The 16,782-nt window shown below is 49.6% G+C and overlaps 1 protein-coding gene across 1 annotated transcript in view; it reads left to right on the top strand.

Moving 5' to 3' along the window:
* LOC136140906 (zinc finger protein 585A-like) overlaps positions 1-12,336 on the top strand; it is a 78,918-nt gene extending 66,582 nt beyond the window's left edge. Inside the window, exons 15-17 of the mRNA XM_065899051.1 lie at positions 11,224-11,387; positions 11,553-11,798; positions 11,968-12,336. Coding sequence (XP_065755123.1) covers positions 11,224-11,387; positions 11,553-11,798; positions 11,968-12,336 — 779 coding nt within the window. The remainder of the gene's footprint in view (positions 1-11,223; positions 11,388-11,552; positions 11,799-11,967) is intronic.
* The last annotated feature ends 4,446 nt before the right edge of the window (positions 12,337-16,782 follow it).

The following is a 16,782-nucleotide window of genomic DNA, read 5'->3' as shown; positions in this document are numbered from 1 at the left end:
GGACTGCAGGACCTGGCTACATCTTACTATTAACACGAAGTTTCCAAAACATCTCTGAATATAGGAAAACAATCGAAAGATGTGCCAGAACTCAGGCTGTTGGTTACGTTGGATTGGGGGAGGCAGGGAAATGAGATGGGGAGTGACGAGCCCTTCGTTTCTATGTTGTGACGTGGGGGCTACAAGAGGGATATTATTGTAGATTTATATAAATACATCACTGCTATATTTCATGCCAACCTGAATTTCAAACATTTGAAATCATGAGCTTTGGGTGGCACTTTTTGAAATGACAAGAAGCCTTGTGATTTAAAAATGCCTCAGGACTTCCCTGATGGTGCAGTGGTTAAGACTCCATACCCCCAATGCAGGGGGCCCCGGGTTCGATCCCTGGGGAAACTAGATCCCACATGCATGCCGCAACTAAGAGTTCGCATGCTGCAACTAAGGAGCCTGCCTGCTGCAACTACGATCCAGCGCAACCAAATTATATATATATATTTTTTTAATTTAGAAAAAAACTAAAAAAATATTCCTCAAAAATCCACACTTGCGAATATGATCAATTGTGTAAACTGTGTTTGTTATTTTCGTATCATCTTAGCTGGTGAATAAACATGCCGGCCATCTTTTGTTAGGATTAGTCTTGAATTATGTAGGTTTTGAATTGTGTAAGATCTTAAAAAATGAGTCCCTGGGGTAAAATCCAACCATTCTTGGATTGATGAATGAATGAATGAATGAACACGTTTGTCATTCCCAAAGATCTGGTCACCAGGGAAGCCACAGCTTTTCCCACTACTATGAAGGACAGACATTCACAAAGCACCCACTATGTGATGGGTTTTGCAGGGGACACCCAGGAGACCTGAGGCATTTCCCCTTTTCCTAAGTGGATGATTTCCACACCTCTTCAAGGGGGAGGAAGGTTTGCGGCTTTGATTTGAGCTCGTTGATCAGGTAGAGCCACTGAAATCTGGCTCTTACATACTTTTCTGTCCTCTCATGGCATTGTCAGCCCAGTGGGTTTTGATATTCCAAATTCTCTAAAGAAGCTGTAGCTCATTACGTTATATATTTTTCTTGCCTACTGTCTGTCTCAACTTCTAGAATTTAGGCTCCATGATGGTAGGGACTATCTGTTTCTATTTCATCCCCAAGCCTCCAGCATCTAGGACACTTCTTCTAGATGGTCTATGAGTTTTTCGAAGGGTTAAATGAATGAAAGGTGATGTTTGTAAACACAAGATATCCCAATATTTTAAGTTGGTAACTCACTAAATTAAAAAGAAAATGAGTGAACTGAACTAAGCACATCAGTTGGCTGGATGCAGCCCAAGATTTGCCCGGTTAAGTCCTCCAAGGTCATGGAATCCCTACTGAGAAAGACTCTGCCATGGGACCACGTCATGGCCAGGAGAAGTGATGTTCCCTCCTCCAGTCCGTCAGTGGTGGCCCAGAAGGCAGGGTTGTATGCCACCAAGTGTGGAATCTGGTCAGTAAGGATCACCCCACAAGGATAAGAACTTACTTTATCCCTTTTAACAATTTCAGGGAAAATTAATCACATTGTGTGGTTGCATCTATTTACCGTGGCCCTTCCCCCAACTAGCAGACACTTAGGCTATTTCCAAACAGTAATCATTTGGAAGCCTCAGACCCCTTGAGAGAGACCCAAATTCAACTGTAAACCACACAGCCATGATTTAACCCAGGGCAATCTGTTGCCAAAGACCTTCTTGTTTCACAACTACTGAAGATTCTTCAGTTTACTCTGCAGGCAAAAAGTAAAATGACTGATGTGAGAAAAACTCACTTAGTTGCCAAAAACCTTAAAGCATCCAGTCACTTGGGGTGTCTAGGGTGAAATATAAAGTGACAGAGTTCCCACGTCTGCTTAGAGAAATACGTGCCCACAGAGCTTTTCTGTGGTCTGACTGATGGGGTTCACATTCTAAAGACAGAATCTTTATAAGTCAAGTAACATTTATTGATAGCTTATCGTGTCCTCAACAAGATACTATCCATAGGGGGATGTTATTATCCTCATTTGACAGAACAAAATAGATCTTTGTGGACTGATATGGAAAGGTCTCAAAGACACATCATTGTATGGGAAAAGAGCACGTTGCAAAGCCACAGATGGAGTCTGACATCCCTTATATGAAAAAACCAACAACACGTAAAACAATGTCAGATATTTTCTGTGGATGCATAGATGTGTATGTAAAGGCTTGCCAAATTTAAAACACAAAACGTATTTAAAAGAAAAAGCTCACAAGACATTACCGAGTTTATCAACGTTACATTTGTTTGTTCATGATGAAAACCCACTTTTTTTTTTTTTTTGCCACACTGCACATCTTGCGGAATCTTAGTTTCCCAACCAGGAATTGGATCCGGGCCCCCGGGAGTGAAAGCACTGAGTCCTTTCACTGAAGGACTCGAGTCGCTGAACTTCCAGTGAATTTCCCCCCAAAAACCACTAATTTTGTTAAACGATTATCACAGTCAGAAAGTTCATGACAGACCCTCAAATTTCAGCATGGCAAAACTCACGGATAAGGTTGATTTTGCTTAAATTCCAGGTTTACAGGAAGTTTTTTGTTTTGGGGGGATCAGGACTAAATAGGATGACCCTGTTATATTTGGTTAATCTCAGGGTGTAAATTAATTTTTCTTCCTGGATTATGGCACGCCGTGAATGTGACAGTTTTGCTTCCACGTGTACTGCTTACCAAATAAGAAGTTAAAAATCCTAAAATCCAAACATTGACCATTGTATTTCAATGTCACAGATGTTAGCAATAAAAAAAGTAAAAGTGCACCTTCACATCAATGAAATATGACATATCGATTTAATTATGACAACTTAGTCAATAACAACAGTGCGTATATCATAGTAAGAGGCTGATATGCATTTGACATTGTTATTATGGGATGGGTAATATTAGCCAAGATAAGGAAAGTCAGGCCAGTATCAATGTATTTGCAGATATGCACACACAAATTCCATTTCCTTCTGTAGGCACAGAGATGTATGTAAATGAAAAGTAAAAGCACACTCCCAGTGCACCCCAAATCCACAGCAGTCACTCACCTCTAGAGCAGAGACTGGGGTTGCTGAAGTGAGATCAGCAGGAAATCTTGATCTTTGACAGAGAAAATGTTTGTACTTGTTGACTGTCAAGAAAGAAAAATAAAATAATAAGTTTAAAAGAGAGATTTGGAGAAGGTAAGTCCCTCTCTGAGAGGTGAACTATGAATGGTCTTGCCCACCCTAATTCCCACTGTCTAGCACACAGCAGTCACCCTTCTGATCCCTATTAAACCAGATCACCTGGCTTATACAGCCAGTAAGTAGCAGAGTTGTGATTCAGACCTGAAACTCACAGGCTCTAAAACCTACTCCACCCCACAGACAGCCTACTTCAGAAGGCTTTTCAACACCACAAGAGACAGCCCTCCCCTTCCCAGCCTCACCCCAAAATAGGGTTTGTAAATTCCCCAGGGAGGGGGCTGGGGGATGGCGGTCAGTTCTCCACAAGAGTCCTCTCCTCCCAGAGAGGATCCTGGATCCATCCTTGGGCAGCCAACCTGTTTTTCTTTCCATCCCTGGGAGACAGTTGATTGCCATGGAAACCCACATCATCCTCCCAAAGATCCAGACCACCAGCGATGGGAAAGACAGTCCTACCTTTTGATTCCCTGGTTTGTTGGGCCTGATAGGATAAGATGAGGGCTGTGCGTGTGCATGTGTGTGTACAGTATCTCTTGAAGGTTTCTAAAGAAACTGATAATTGTGGTTACCAGAAGAGAATCCGGTGTTGGAAGATTAGGAGAACGTTGTTTTTTGTCTTATATTCTCTGTCCCTTTTGAGTGTTGTATCAAATAAGCTCTTAAATAAATAATAAAGGCATAAGGTGGAAAATATGTATGTTTTTAAAACATTAGGATAAAATGAATAAAGAATTGGGATACAATTTTGACATGAGGTGTACAGTGATTTGAAACTTCTTTATGGGACTTCCCTGGTGGTACAGTTGTTAAGAATCTGCCTGCCAATGCAGGGGACACGGGTTCAAGCCCTGGTCCGGGAAGATCCCACTTGTCGCAGAGCAACTAAGCCCGTGCGCCACAACTACCGAGCCTGCACTCTAGAGCCCATGAACCACAACTACTGAGCCCGCGAGCCAAAACTACTGAGCCTGCATGCCACAACTACTGAAGCCCGTGCGTCTAGAGCCCATGCTCCACAAGAGAAGCCAATGCAATGAGAAGCCCGCGCACCACAATGAAGAGTAGCCCCTGCTCGCTGCAACTAGAGAAAAGCTGATGCATAGCAACGAAGACCCAATACAGCCAAAAATAAATGAATAAATAAAATATTAAATTACTTTAAAAAAAACTTCTTTCTGAAATCAAAGTCATGTACCCACATACTTAAAAAAAAATCAAATAGTTCTGAGTGGCAGATGCATGGGAGGTAATGGGGGAGGGATGGAGTGGGGGTTTGGGATCCGCAGATTCAAAATATTATATAGAGAATGGATAGACAACAAGGTCCTCCTGTAGAGCACAGGGAACTATATTCAATATCCTGGGATACACCATAATGGAAAAGAACATAAAAAGAATGCATACATATGTATATCTGAATCACTTTGCCGTACAGCAGAAGCTAACAAAACACTGTAAATCAACTATATGTCAATAAAAAAAATACATGGGAGGTAAGTTGTCTTATTCTCTATACTGTCCCATAGGCTTGTAGGATTTCACCATTACTTTTTGAAGGGCAACAGGCGGGTCCCAGTTTCAGGTGAGGTACAGTAAGTACACTCTGCCCTGTCTCTCTCACTGAGGTGTTTCAATAAATTAGCAGCCTGTAAAGAAGTAGGAGTCAGTCTGAGAATTTTAATCACCAACATCTGGCACACTTTGGGTGATACGTAGGACAGGACAAGGCAGCAGGGTCAGAGGCCTTCAGTCAGCAGCTATTTACCAACTTTCAGAGAAGCATCTCAATAGATTAACAACCTGTACAGAAGTAGTAGTGTTTCTTCTATCGATACTTCTCTCTCTGTCTCTCTCTCTCTATATATATAAGGCCGTATAATTATATAGACATAAGTATATATACTTTATATATAGTTACATAGTTATATATGTACAGTATATATATGCACTATGTATATAATGTATATATATACTTTTTAAAAACATAAATGATAATACACAAGATATACTGTGGTCAATTGTTCATTTGTTTTCTCATTTAATACTGTAACCAGAGCTCCTTCCATATCAGTATATTCAAGTCTTCCTCACCATTTCTTACCCAGACGAACCCTAAGCTACTTAGCCAACTTTCTAAGGACAGATTCTTGGGTGCTGCCTATATTTCCTGTCTTCTGAGCAAGGTTCCAGTGAACCTTGGGTGAGAGGAGGCCACCCTTCCTCCAGATATGCATACAGTGGTCTTTGCTAACTGCGGCTCTGCTCAGATATCCCCTCCTCAGAGAGGCCTCCCCGACTGCCCAAGCTGAAGTAGGCTTCCCCTTCACCCTCCACCTAATTACCTCTGATCACGCTCAGAATTTAGTGCTCATGGCTCCATATGACAAAGGGCTTTGGTTTGCTCACTGCTGGATTCCCAGCCCCTAGAACAGTGCCTGGCACAGAGGAGCTGCTCAGATATTCGCTGAATGAATGACTCTCCACTCACCCTGAAGCCTATTGTCTCTTGAGATGCCTGATTATCAGAAGATGCAGAGGTACTCCATATTCACATACTTAAAACCGCCTCTCCTCCACCACTAAGGATGAAAGAAAGGAAAAAATCTCAGGCTCCTTGACCTAATTCTCTTCTCCCCCTTTCCACACACTTCTGCTCACACCAACCTCCCTGTGATACATTGAATTCAGCAGTGAAAAACGGCAACTTCACACCTGCCTCTCTCTGTAAAGCAGGTGGTCACATAAATAAACACCCACATTCCCTGCAGGCAGCTCTTTAAAGAAACTTCGGCAAAAGGAAAATTCCCTCTATGAATTTTCATGCATTGGAGAATATTGGTTGGGTAAATGAGTATCTATGATGAAGGAAATGGAAAATCTATGGAGCCTCCTAGGGTGATGATGCCGGTGAAGGTGAGTGGGTGGGGAGATGGATGGATTTAATTCCCTTCTAATATTTCTCCCTGGTCGTGGGAGACCAATAAACCCCAGGGAAATTTGTTCTGATAATAGGCATGGAACATGGTTGCACTTGAACCTCACATCAACCTTAGGAAGTGATAATGAGATTATTATAATGATAATTATGACACATAATAGAACACTTTTGTGCCAAGAACTGTTCTAATTGCTTCACTGTATTACTTCATTTGCTCTTCATTACAACACTATAAGGTAGATACTATCCTTATCCCCATTGTACAGATGAGGCAACAGAGGTGCAGAGAAATTAAGTCACTTTCCCAACATTCCTTAACAGGGGAACAACAAAGCCAGAATCTGAATGCAGCAGTCCACCCCGGAAGCTATAACCTGATGCTGTCATTTGCACCTCGTTGGTCAGAACCTAGCTACCTGGCCACATCCAGCTACAAGCGAGACTGGGAAATGCAGCTAAAACTTAGGGGTTCTGGCACAATAGAAGTAGAGACACGTTTTGCGGGACAGTGAGCAGTCGCTGCCAGCTCACCCCTAACCTTGGATTTCTTTCATGTAGTTAAGATCCAAAAACTAGGGAATGCACAGCCCAGCCACCCCACTTAATGGGCCAGGCAGTAATTAAGACAGACATTCTTATACATTGGCAGGGGGAGTGCCAGTAGGGAAATCATTCTGGGAAGGTGTATTGGTATCGCTAACTGATGCTATCTCCAGGTAGATAATGTCTCCGACTCCCAGCTGGTGTCAGAGAACTGCTTGGTGGTTTTGGGAAAAACACACACACACTGGAACTGGTGTCAGAATCAGAAGGTCTAACCTCCAAAATCCTACAGCATCACTTCTGCCATATCGTATTGGTCAAAGCAACCCACAAAGACAGCACATGTTCAGGGAATGGGAAAACAGAGTCCAGCTCCTGAGAGCAGAAGCTGCAAAAAATCACAGCCATTTTTAATATCGAAAATGAGAATATATTTATTCATTTATATATTTGTATGCTTGTTTTTTGGCTGCACCACCTGGCTTGTGGGAATCTTAGTTCCTGGTCTTAGTTCCCTGACCAGGAATAGAACCCAGGACCCTGGCAGTGGAAGTGCAGAATCCTAACCACTGGACCGCCAGGGGGTTCCCAGAGAAATTTTTTAATGGAAAAAGGATATGGGGGGAAAAGAGGAGCAATAAAAAGAAAAAATTTTTTTACGGCTTATGGGAAGAGGAGGCGTGAGGGCCCCAGTCCTAGGACCACACACATGCCCTGGGACGGTCGTCGCAGCTTCAGGGCAGGCAGATTCTGCTCCGCCTCCTCCATCTCTGCAAGCTTCAGGACCTTCCAGCGCAGATCCAAATAAAGACAAAACGCAACCACGTTCTACTCCCATCTTGCTGACCCTGTCCTGTGGACTTTCCCAAATATATTATACCTAAGCCTCTCCTCCTGCACTTAAATGACATGTGTGTCAAGAGTTTCAGGGAGAGCAGAGTACACACTCAAATGATAATAGTAGTAAGAGTTGTTATACCCAGTGAGAGGCAACGTCTCATGACTATGAGAAGATTCAAACGGTTAATCCACGTCAAGTCCTTAGGACAATCCCTGGCACTTAAAAAAGACCCCCAAAGTGCTGTTGCTATTGTGGTTGCTGTGGGTATTTTAAGAGGTCCCATCAAACTCTTCTCGTTATAAAACACGAGAAGCTTAGTATATGTCACGAAAACAGCTAAGGCTTTAGAACTGCAACGTCCAACGCAGTAGCCAGTAGCCATAGCAACTATGAAAACTTTAATTTATCCAATTATGTACAACTAAGAATTCAGTTCCATGGCCACATGCCAAGTGCTCAAGAGCCACACGTGGTCAAGTGGCCACCACACTGAACATCGCGGACACAGAACTTCCGCATCTGTGCATAAAGTTGGGTAGGACAGCGCTGTTTTGCGGGCCCCAGTTCCTTTTGAAAGGACTTTATGCTAATTAACTCACGTCATCCACACAACAACCCCATCTATAGTGCAGGTTTCGCGACTGCAACCTCTTTACAGACGAGGAAACCGAGGCTCAGAACATTAGGACACGGGTCCAAAGACACAGAGCTGGGATTTGAACCGGGCAGACCTGTCTCCCAACCAGTCCTAATCAATTCTTGTTGTTTTTTTCAGTATTGTTGAAGCAATACCTTTCTTCCCTTCTTCATTCCTGCATCTTCCTCCCCTCCCCGCTCTCCTTCCCAACCCCCTCCCTTCCTTCTTTTCTTCCCTCTCCTTCCTTTCCCCCCCTCCCCTCCCTCTCCTCTCAAGCCCCTCCCCTCCTGCCCCTCTTTTGGTCTTCCCTCCTCCCCATTTCTCCCTCCTGATCCTCCTCCCCTTCTCCCAGTAGGAGTACCACTCTCCTCCCCGCCCCTCTCCACCTCCCCCGCCACCCTCCACCCCTCCCCTAACTCCTCCTCCCTCCTTCCTTTTCCCCCCTCCCCTCCCACTCTCTCCAAGCCTCTCTCCATCTCCCCGCTCCCCACTAATCCCTCTTCTCCTCCCACCTCTCAGTCCCGGCCCACTCCGATGGGCGCGCGGAGGAGTCTGGGAACGCGGGGTGGGTGTGGCCTCACGCGGCGCGGGGGCGGGGCGGGAGCAGCCGAGCCGCGCAGGCGCAGACCGCGCTCTCGCTGGCCATATTGCGATCAGAACCCCACAGCGGCCCCGCCGGGTTTTTGTCGACGGGGAGGACCATGCACCCTGGATCGCGGGAGGGACCCCGGAGGGGGCTCTGAATCCCTGCCCCGCCCCTGCGTGCCTCAGTTTCCCCGCCTGGACAGTGGGTGCGAGGACCCCACCTGTAGCCGAGGTACTCCGCGGGGCTCCATCCGCCGGATCTGCTCCGTTCTCGCTACTGTTTAGGTAATAGTAACGGCCCCGCCGCCGCTGGCAGTCACGGAACGTTGATTTCCTCAGTGCCGGGCGTTGAGCTGAGTGCTCAGTGCTTAGTCAGCTAAGCTGAGTGCTTAGCTGAATACTCACTCCGCGCCCCGCAGAGGGTGCCCCGCTCCAGCAGTGCCAGCGTCGCCCGCCCGGAGGTCGTCAGAGATGCAGATTCTCGGGGCCCCTCTCCCGGGAAGACCGACCCAGATTCCCTGGGTGTGTCCCCCGGGGCCGTGGCCTCCTAAGCTTTCCCGGTGATGCTGATGCTGATGAAGTGAGAGAGACGCCCTTTCAGCTCGTTAAACCCTTGCAGTAGCTTGATCCGGTACGCACTGTGACTTCCCCATAACTGAGGCGCCGAAAAGACTCCCCACCCCACCCCCTCGCACCATCACCACCAGGGGGTTATTAAGTGCGACTTAATAACCACACTTAGGAAGCTCCGTGTCCGGCACCATTCTAGGGCTCTTTATCTGTATTGACTCACTTAATTCTCACAACCCTATAAAGTAGGGGTATTATGTCCCTCACCTTACACAGGAGGAAACAGAGGTTAAGTGACCTGGCCAGGAACACACAACTAGGATGTGGCAGAGCCGAGACTGGAAGCCAGGCAGTCTGGATCCAGAGTCTGGTCTCTGTCAGAACAGTGCTCTCCAGGGTGGGGCGTCTGCCAGGCCATGCAGTGGGGTGCAGCCAGAGAATGTTAGAGCTTGTGTTCCTGGGTCGTTTCAGTCCTAACATATAGTGATTCAACTTTACTCCTTAATTCAAAGATCCGTTTTTTTTCATAGTTTAATATCTCCGAAATTAGGATGTGTCTTACCACTGACGGTATATTGTGGTTTATTTGGCAGATTCTTTTTTTTCTTAGTGCGATAAAATCATGTTTTCTTTCAACCTATGGTCTCTTGGAGTAAATGAAATACGGTTTTTACTAGAGTACATGTATATACATATATACGGTATTTGGTGTAGTTACGTGTATTAATGTAATTATGGTATTTCATGTGAGCATGTACTAATAGACCTTATTATATACATGTATTCTGTGCTGGGGGAGGGGGATATTCCCTGGGAGGACCCACTGAGGCCAGGGCCTTGCCCCACCTCCCTGGCTCCTCCAGCCCTGCCGGCCTGGTTGAACCAGACATCTTTGCTGTCACAGGAGTTGGTGACATTCAAAGATGTGGCCGTGAACTTCACACAGGAGGAGTGGCAGCAGCTGGAGCCGGCTCAGAGGGGCCTGTACAAGGATGTGATGCTTGAGAACTTCCAGAACTTGAGCTCCCTGGGTAAAACGGGGGGTTCTGGGGAGGGCCCTATTCCTAGTTCATAGGTGGCCCCTTCTCGCTGTGTCCTCACAAGGAGGAAGGGGTGAGAGAGATCTCACTAATCCCATTTGTGAGTACTCTGCCTTTATGACCTAATCACCTCCCAACCACCTAATGCCATCACCTGGGGATTAGGATTTGCACATATGAATTTGCAGGGGGGGCACATATACTCTGTCCATCGCACACACACACTAGTCCTCATTCTAGAGCCCTTGGCAAGTACTTGAGGAGGCTTCTCTTTGCTTTCCCAGCCCCCAGCCCTCACCCCTTCCAGCTCTGGGAGTAGGTGACATGGCTGACATTCGTGTTTTCCGTTTCTTTCAGAAATGGAGACTGGAGAGGAATGGCCCAGTGGAAGCTGTCCCTGCAGGAGTATCCCCTGAGCTGGACCTGGAAGATCTGGGAGGTGGCTGCCCCTGGGGCTGTGCCTCAGGAGAGGCCGGGACAGCTTCAGGAAGGGCCCCTTCAGAGCATCAGCCAGGAGACCCCCAGCCAGGAATTCCAGGAGGGAGGGGACCCCACAAGTGCGGCCCGCGGAATCCCAACTGGGAGAGCCCCTGCTGTCACTGAGAAGCCCTGTGTGCCAGGAGTGCAGGGAGGCCTCTGCACACTGCACCGAGCTGGCGCAGCACCAGCGCGTGCACGCCCTGGACAAACCCTTCGCGTGGGGCGAGTGTGGGAGACGCTCCCTCAGGAAAGCCACGCTCACGGTGCACCGGCGCGTCCACACCGGCGAGAAGCCGTTCACGTGCGCCGAGGGCGGCAAGGCCTTCTGCCAGCTTGCCAACCTCGCAGTGCACCGGCGCATCCACATGGGCGAGCGGCCCTACCGGTGTGCCGAGTGCGGCTGCGCCTTCGCGCAGAACAAGCAGCTGCTCGGGCACCGGCGCACACACACCGGCGAGTGGCCCTACAAGTGCGGTGAGTGCGGCAAGGCCTTCACCCTCATCACCAACCCGGTGGACCATCAGCGCATCCACACCAGGGAGAAGCCCTTCGTGTGTGACCTGTGCGGTAAGCGCTTCACCAAGCGCTCCTCCCTCCTCGGGCACCAGTGGGCCGCCAGAGGCGACAGGCCCCACCCGTGCAGGGTGTGCGGGAAGGCCTTGTGCAAGAAATCCGAGCGGGTCAACAACCACCGCACGCACACGGGCGAGCGGCCCTTCAAGTGCTACGAGTGCGGCAAGGCCTTCAGCCAGAAGGCGCAGCTCGTGGTGTACCGGCGCAACCACACGGGCGAGAAGCCTTTGCACTGCAAAGCCTGCGGGAGATCCTACAGCCAGAAGGGCCACCTCACCGTGCACTGGCGGACCCACACCGGAGAGAGACCCTTTGAGTGCACGGAGTGTGGCAAGACCTGCAGCCAGAAGGCGCACCTCTCCATTCACCTGCAGATCCACACGGGCGAGAAGCCCTTACCGCTGCGGCGAATGCGGGAGAAGCTTCCGGAAGGTGTCCTTCCTGCTCTAGCATCAGGCCATCCACAGTGACGAGAGGCCCTTCCAGTGTGGCGTGTGCAGCAAGGCCTTCGTGCGGAAGTCCACCCTGGTCCAGCACGGCCGAATCCACACAGGGGAGAAGCCCTACCAGTGCGGGCAGTGTGGGAAAGACTTCCGGCACCAGCCCACGCTGACGGCGCACCGGAGGATCCCCACCGGGGAGTGGCCCTATGAGTGCAAGGTGTGTGGCAAGGCCTTCAGGCGCACTGGGAACCTCACCTGCCACCAGAAGACCCACGCTGCTGCGGGAGTGCCCGCCAGGGAGCCCAGCCTTCTGCCCACTCTCCCAGATAACCTGTCACAGGTCAGGCCTGAGATGGCGGCCAAGTTTCAGCCTCCTCCCGTCATCACTTTAGAATTAACTCAGGGACGTCAAGAGATGCCCTTGGGGCTTGTGACACATTCCTGAGAATTCCCTCAGGACAGGCAACAGCTGCCGTACTTCAGCAGTGTGCGACCTGTGCAACCACACAGGGCCTGGCCCACGCTCGGTCTCACGCTCTGCAGTCACCACTTTGAAATGCTTAATAACCTCTGGACAGAAGGCCCCATATTTTCATGTTGCACCAGACTCCAAAAATTATCCCCGTTACCAGGGGAGAGATTAGATCAGGCAGGGGTTGGCAAACCGCAGCCCGGGGGCCAGACCTGCTTTCACATGGCCCCCAAGGTAAGAATGGCTTTCACACTGTAAAATAAAGTGAAGGGTTGTAAAATAAAGCGAAAAGAATATGACACAGAGCGAGCTTTTGTGGCTTGCAAAGAATACATAGTCTCTGGCCTTTTGCAGAAAAGGTTGGCCAACCCCTGCCATCAACCAACAGTTATTTGTGGAATTCCACACCCTTCCTCAGCACAGGCTGGCAAAACCCGTTTGGTCTCATGGTCCCTCTTGGTGGTTCCCTCAGGTGGGCTCCTGGGACTAAGTGGAGGAGACTGGCCGGCTCTGTTCTTTCATTTCCCTCTAGGCCTTTTTAAATATTTATTTATTTATTTATTTATTTTTGGCTGCATTGGGTCTTTGTTGCTGCACGTGGGCTCTCTCTAGTTGCAGCGAGGGGTGGCTACTCTTCGTTGTGGTGCACGGGCTTCTCATTGTGGTGGCTTTTCTTGTTGCGAAGCACGGGCTCTGGGCGTGCGGGCTTCAGCAGTTGTGGCACGTGGGCTCAGTGGTTGTGGTTCGCGGGCTCTAGAGTGCAGGCTCAGTAGTTGTGGCGCACGGGCTTAGTTGCTCCGCGGCATGTGGGATCTTCCCGGACCAGGGCTCGAACCTGTGTCACCTGCATTGGCAGGCGAATTCTTAACCACTGAGCCGCCAGGGAAGCCTTTACTGTGGCTCAGACCAGCTGCTGTCCTTGGTGCTGAACATCACCTGCGTACCTGGCACTTTACCGGGAATAAACGTGATTCTCTGTTAAATGGCTGCTTATTCACTGCAGGATCTGGCGTCTCTGCCAGAAAGGTTTGTCCAGTGGGAGCTTGTTGTAGCTCACTCACTGTATTCGTTTGCTCCGGCTGCCATGGCAAAAGACCACAGACAGGGCAGTGGGCTTGAATGGCAGAAATCTATTTTCTCACCGTCTGGGATCTGGGTGTGAGCAGGGTTGATTTCTCCTAAGGCCTCTCTCCTTGGCTTGCAGATGGCGGCCCTCTTGTGGCCTCTTCACGTGGCTGTCCCTCTGCCCGTGTGCGGCCTGGCATCTCTCTCTCTCTTCTTAGGACACCAGTCATTGGATTAGGGCCCACTCATGTGACCTCACAGAACCCTAATTATCCCTTTAAAGGCCCTATCTCCAAATGCAGTCACATTTTGAAGTTACTGGGTGTTAGGATTTCAATATATGAATTTGGGCAGAACACATGCAATCTATAACATCCTTAAATGGCTAGAAACTTAGCCTTTTGCAACTGTAGCTGCTGTCTACATGTTACTGGAAAGCATGAGCACCCACCTTGCATTTTGGGTGGCAGGGGGAGACAGCAACCCCCGACACTCCTCACTTTCCTTCCTTCCTGGTGCAGAGTTAGTCCTGGGACGCAGCTGTCCTGCCAGAAACCGCATTTCCCACTTGCATCCAGGAAGGGGCATGGACCACTCCTCCCTGTGGAAGGTGAGGAGAGGGATGTGTCCAGAAAAGGCCGGGCCTTTGCCACCTGCCCTTTCCCCATCCGCCCCCTGGATGCCAACCCCAGAGTGTTTCCAGAAGCGGTGAGCTGAAGGTAGTAGAGGGAGTGTGGACCCCCGAGTCACCCTGTGGAGATCCTCCTAAGATTGGCTGCAAGGAATTAGGCCCCAGGTCTTTGGGGTTTGTTGCTGCATTTCGTCCATGCTGACCCAGCTCTGTGACCTCACCATCACCTCCACCCTGTGTGGGGGGTCAGGCATCACCTCCATTGAACAGACAAGGAGGCACTGAGCAAGCTCAGGTTGACCACTGGGTGAGTGGCAGTACCAGTGGTTGAGCCCAGGATCCCCTGACCCCAGAGCCCACTTGATCACTCCTCCACTCTGCAGGGGCTGCAGACCAGGGGTCCAATCTGTTTCTTGCCCCAGATGTCATTGGTGTGGCCTGCTTGGGCCTGGCCCAAGTAGCATTTCTGAAATATGGGAATTTGGTGCTGTTTAGGAAACGGAAACATTGCACATAAAAGCTTTCAGCTCCAAGATCTTGAGCAAAGCATTAGTACTCTGAGCTTCAGTTTCCTCAGCTGAAAAACCAGGATAATAATAGCATTCTAGATAGTACTTATTAATATTTTATTTGACTGTTGATAATAGAGCACTGTATTTATTATTTACTATTAATTAATGATAACAATAGAGCACTATTATCAATAGTAAAATAATAAGATATTATTAAGGTTATGGATGAGGCATACATTAGACAATAAGCCTGCTTGACTCAAAGCACTTTATGTTCACAAGAATCCCATCCAGTATGTCGGGGGCTCATAAATCTGTGATTTGAGAGAGGATGGTCTGCACCTCTCCTGAAATTCGAAAACTTCCAGGAGATTCCTGGCCATCACCAGCTTCTGGATCTGTGTCCAGGCCCTCAGTGAATAATACTGGACGGTGACCACGGGCCTCTGATAACTCTCCAGGGCTTGTCTCTGTCCAAGGTCTGTTACCTGCATCCCGTCCTGACCTACCAGGGACCGGGTGGCGCTGAGATAAGAGGGTGCTCCCACACCCCTCCTCCCCGTCCTTTCCCATTTGATGAGAGGACTGGGCCAGGTGTGGAAAGGTCTAGCAGGGAGAGGCTGAGTGTCCCATCTCATGAGTAGGAGGTGATGGGAGGGAAGCACAGGAGGAGGGTGGCGACATGGCTGCTAGGCCAAACCGTCAGAGACCCCGACTCTTAGCTCCTACTGGGAGGCCTAGCTCCATGTGCTCGTTTTATTGAAAGACCATGTCTCATGCTCCTGCCTGACTGCACGATCTGCCTGGACAGGTCCTCAGGGTGCAGCCTGAGGCATGGTTGTCTCCACTTCATCCTGGAAACACCCCTGGACGACACCTCCCAGCCTCCATGTAGGCCTGAGGGGAGGCAGCTGTCAAAGGCGTGGGAGACAGTGGGAGACACTGGGCCACTTCCGGTCCTGTGCTAAGGTGTTGGTCAGACTTACCTCCTCCAGGCTGCCTCCCCTGACCTGCCGCTGGAACGCTCATGGCGGCTGGCAGCCAGCTCTGACCAGCCCTGTGTCCTCAGGGGTGGATGGGATGTAGGTCCTAAGTGACCACAAGAAGTGCGACTGGGTGGAATTTTTGGTCTGAGACTGAGAGAGAAGCGAGGGAGCAGGAGAGAGGCAGAGAGGCTGGGGGTTCTGTTGTCTGAGGCTCTGTGTTGCCAGGACCTGCAGCTTAGCCTGCCCCTGACTATCCTATCAATCGACTTCGGAGATGCCCACAACCCCCTTTTTAAAGCAGAGGGAACCGAAGCACAGAGGGTTAGAAGGAACTCACTCGCTCACAGCTGGGGCTCACCTTCGATCCATCCAAGGCTCACACTTGCCCTGGGCGTCACAGTCACTCACCCGGCCACCCCTGCCCCGCCCCCCAAGCAGGAAACCTGATCACACGACATCTGTTCTTGCCGACGGGAATGGGGGCATGGCGACGAAAGCTGGTGCAAACAGATGTGACCCGGAGCCTCTCAGTCTCTCTGGGCCCTGCCCCCATCCCGTGGTCAAGAGAGCACAGAGGACAGCCAGGACCGGAGGCTCTCGTGGTGACCGAGGCAATGAGAAGGCTCCCCAAAGAAAATGTCATGTGCAGCAGGACCTCACTGTCACAACAAAAGCCAGAGAGGCCATCCGATGACGCTGGGGCCGGCTTCTCCGTGTCATCCCACTTCTCCCCGACTGTGACCTGGGCAGAATGGACCCCACGCCCACGTCAAGGGTGGACAGTGGTTTCAGGCCGATCTGGGCAGTCACTCTCATTCACTCCCCTTCCACAGCTCCTATTTCAAGGATGAGGGCAAGACCCATATCTAAGCCAATCAGCACATGGCACTTCTCTGATCAGAACAATCAGCCCTGGTGAGTCCAGCGGAATGAAGCCTAGGGCTTTTTTGCCAATGACTGGAGGAGGTCTGTCTCCATCTGCACGAGACTGAGGAAGAGTGTCAAGAGGAGCTGCTGGAAACCACCATGAAACCACAAGGGAAGCCAGCCTGAGGACGAGGCCAGTGCGTGAAGGGAGAGCCAGCAGACCACGGGGAGGCAGAGCTGTGGTTCTGACGCGCCGTGCATCTGGATCAAGCCCACCCTGATGCCTGCACCCTGACATTCAAAAACTGTCCATGTTTCTACATGGCTGTTTTTCCTACCTACAACACGAAGTGTGCTT

This window comes from Phocoena phocoena, chromosome 20, assembly GCF_963924675.1.
Source record: "Phocoena phocoena chromosome 20, mPhoPho1.1, whole genome shotgun sequence".
NCBI lineage: Eukaryota > Metazoa > Chordata > Mammalia > Artiodactyla > Phocoenidae > Phocoena > Phocoena phocoena.
The sequence above is the reverse complement of the archived record's forward strand: the minus strand, read 5'-3'. Positions and strand labels throughout refer to the sequence as shown.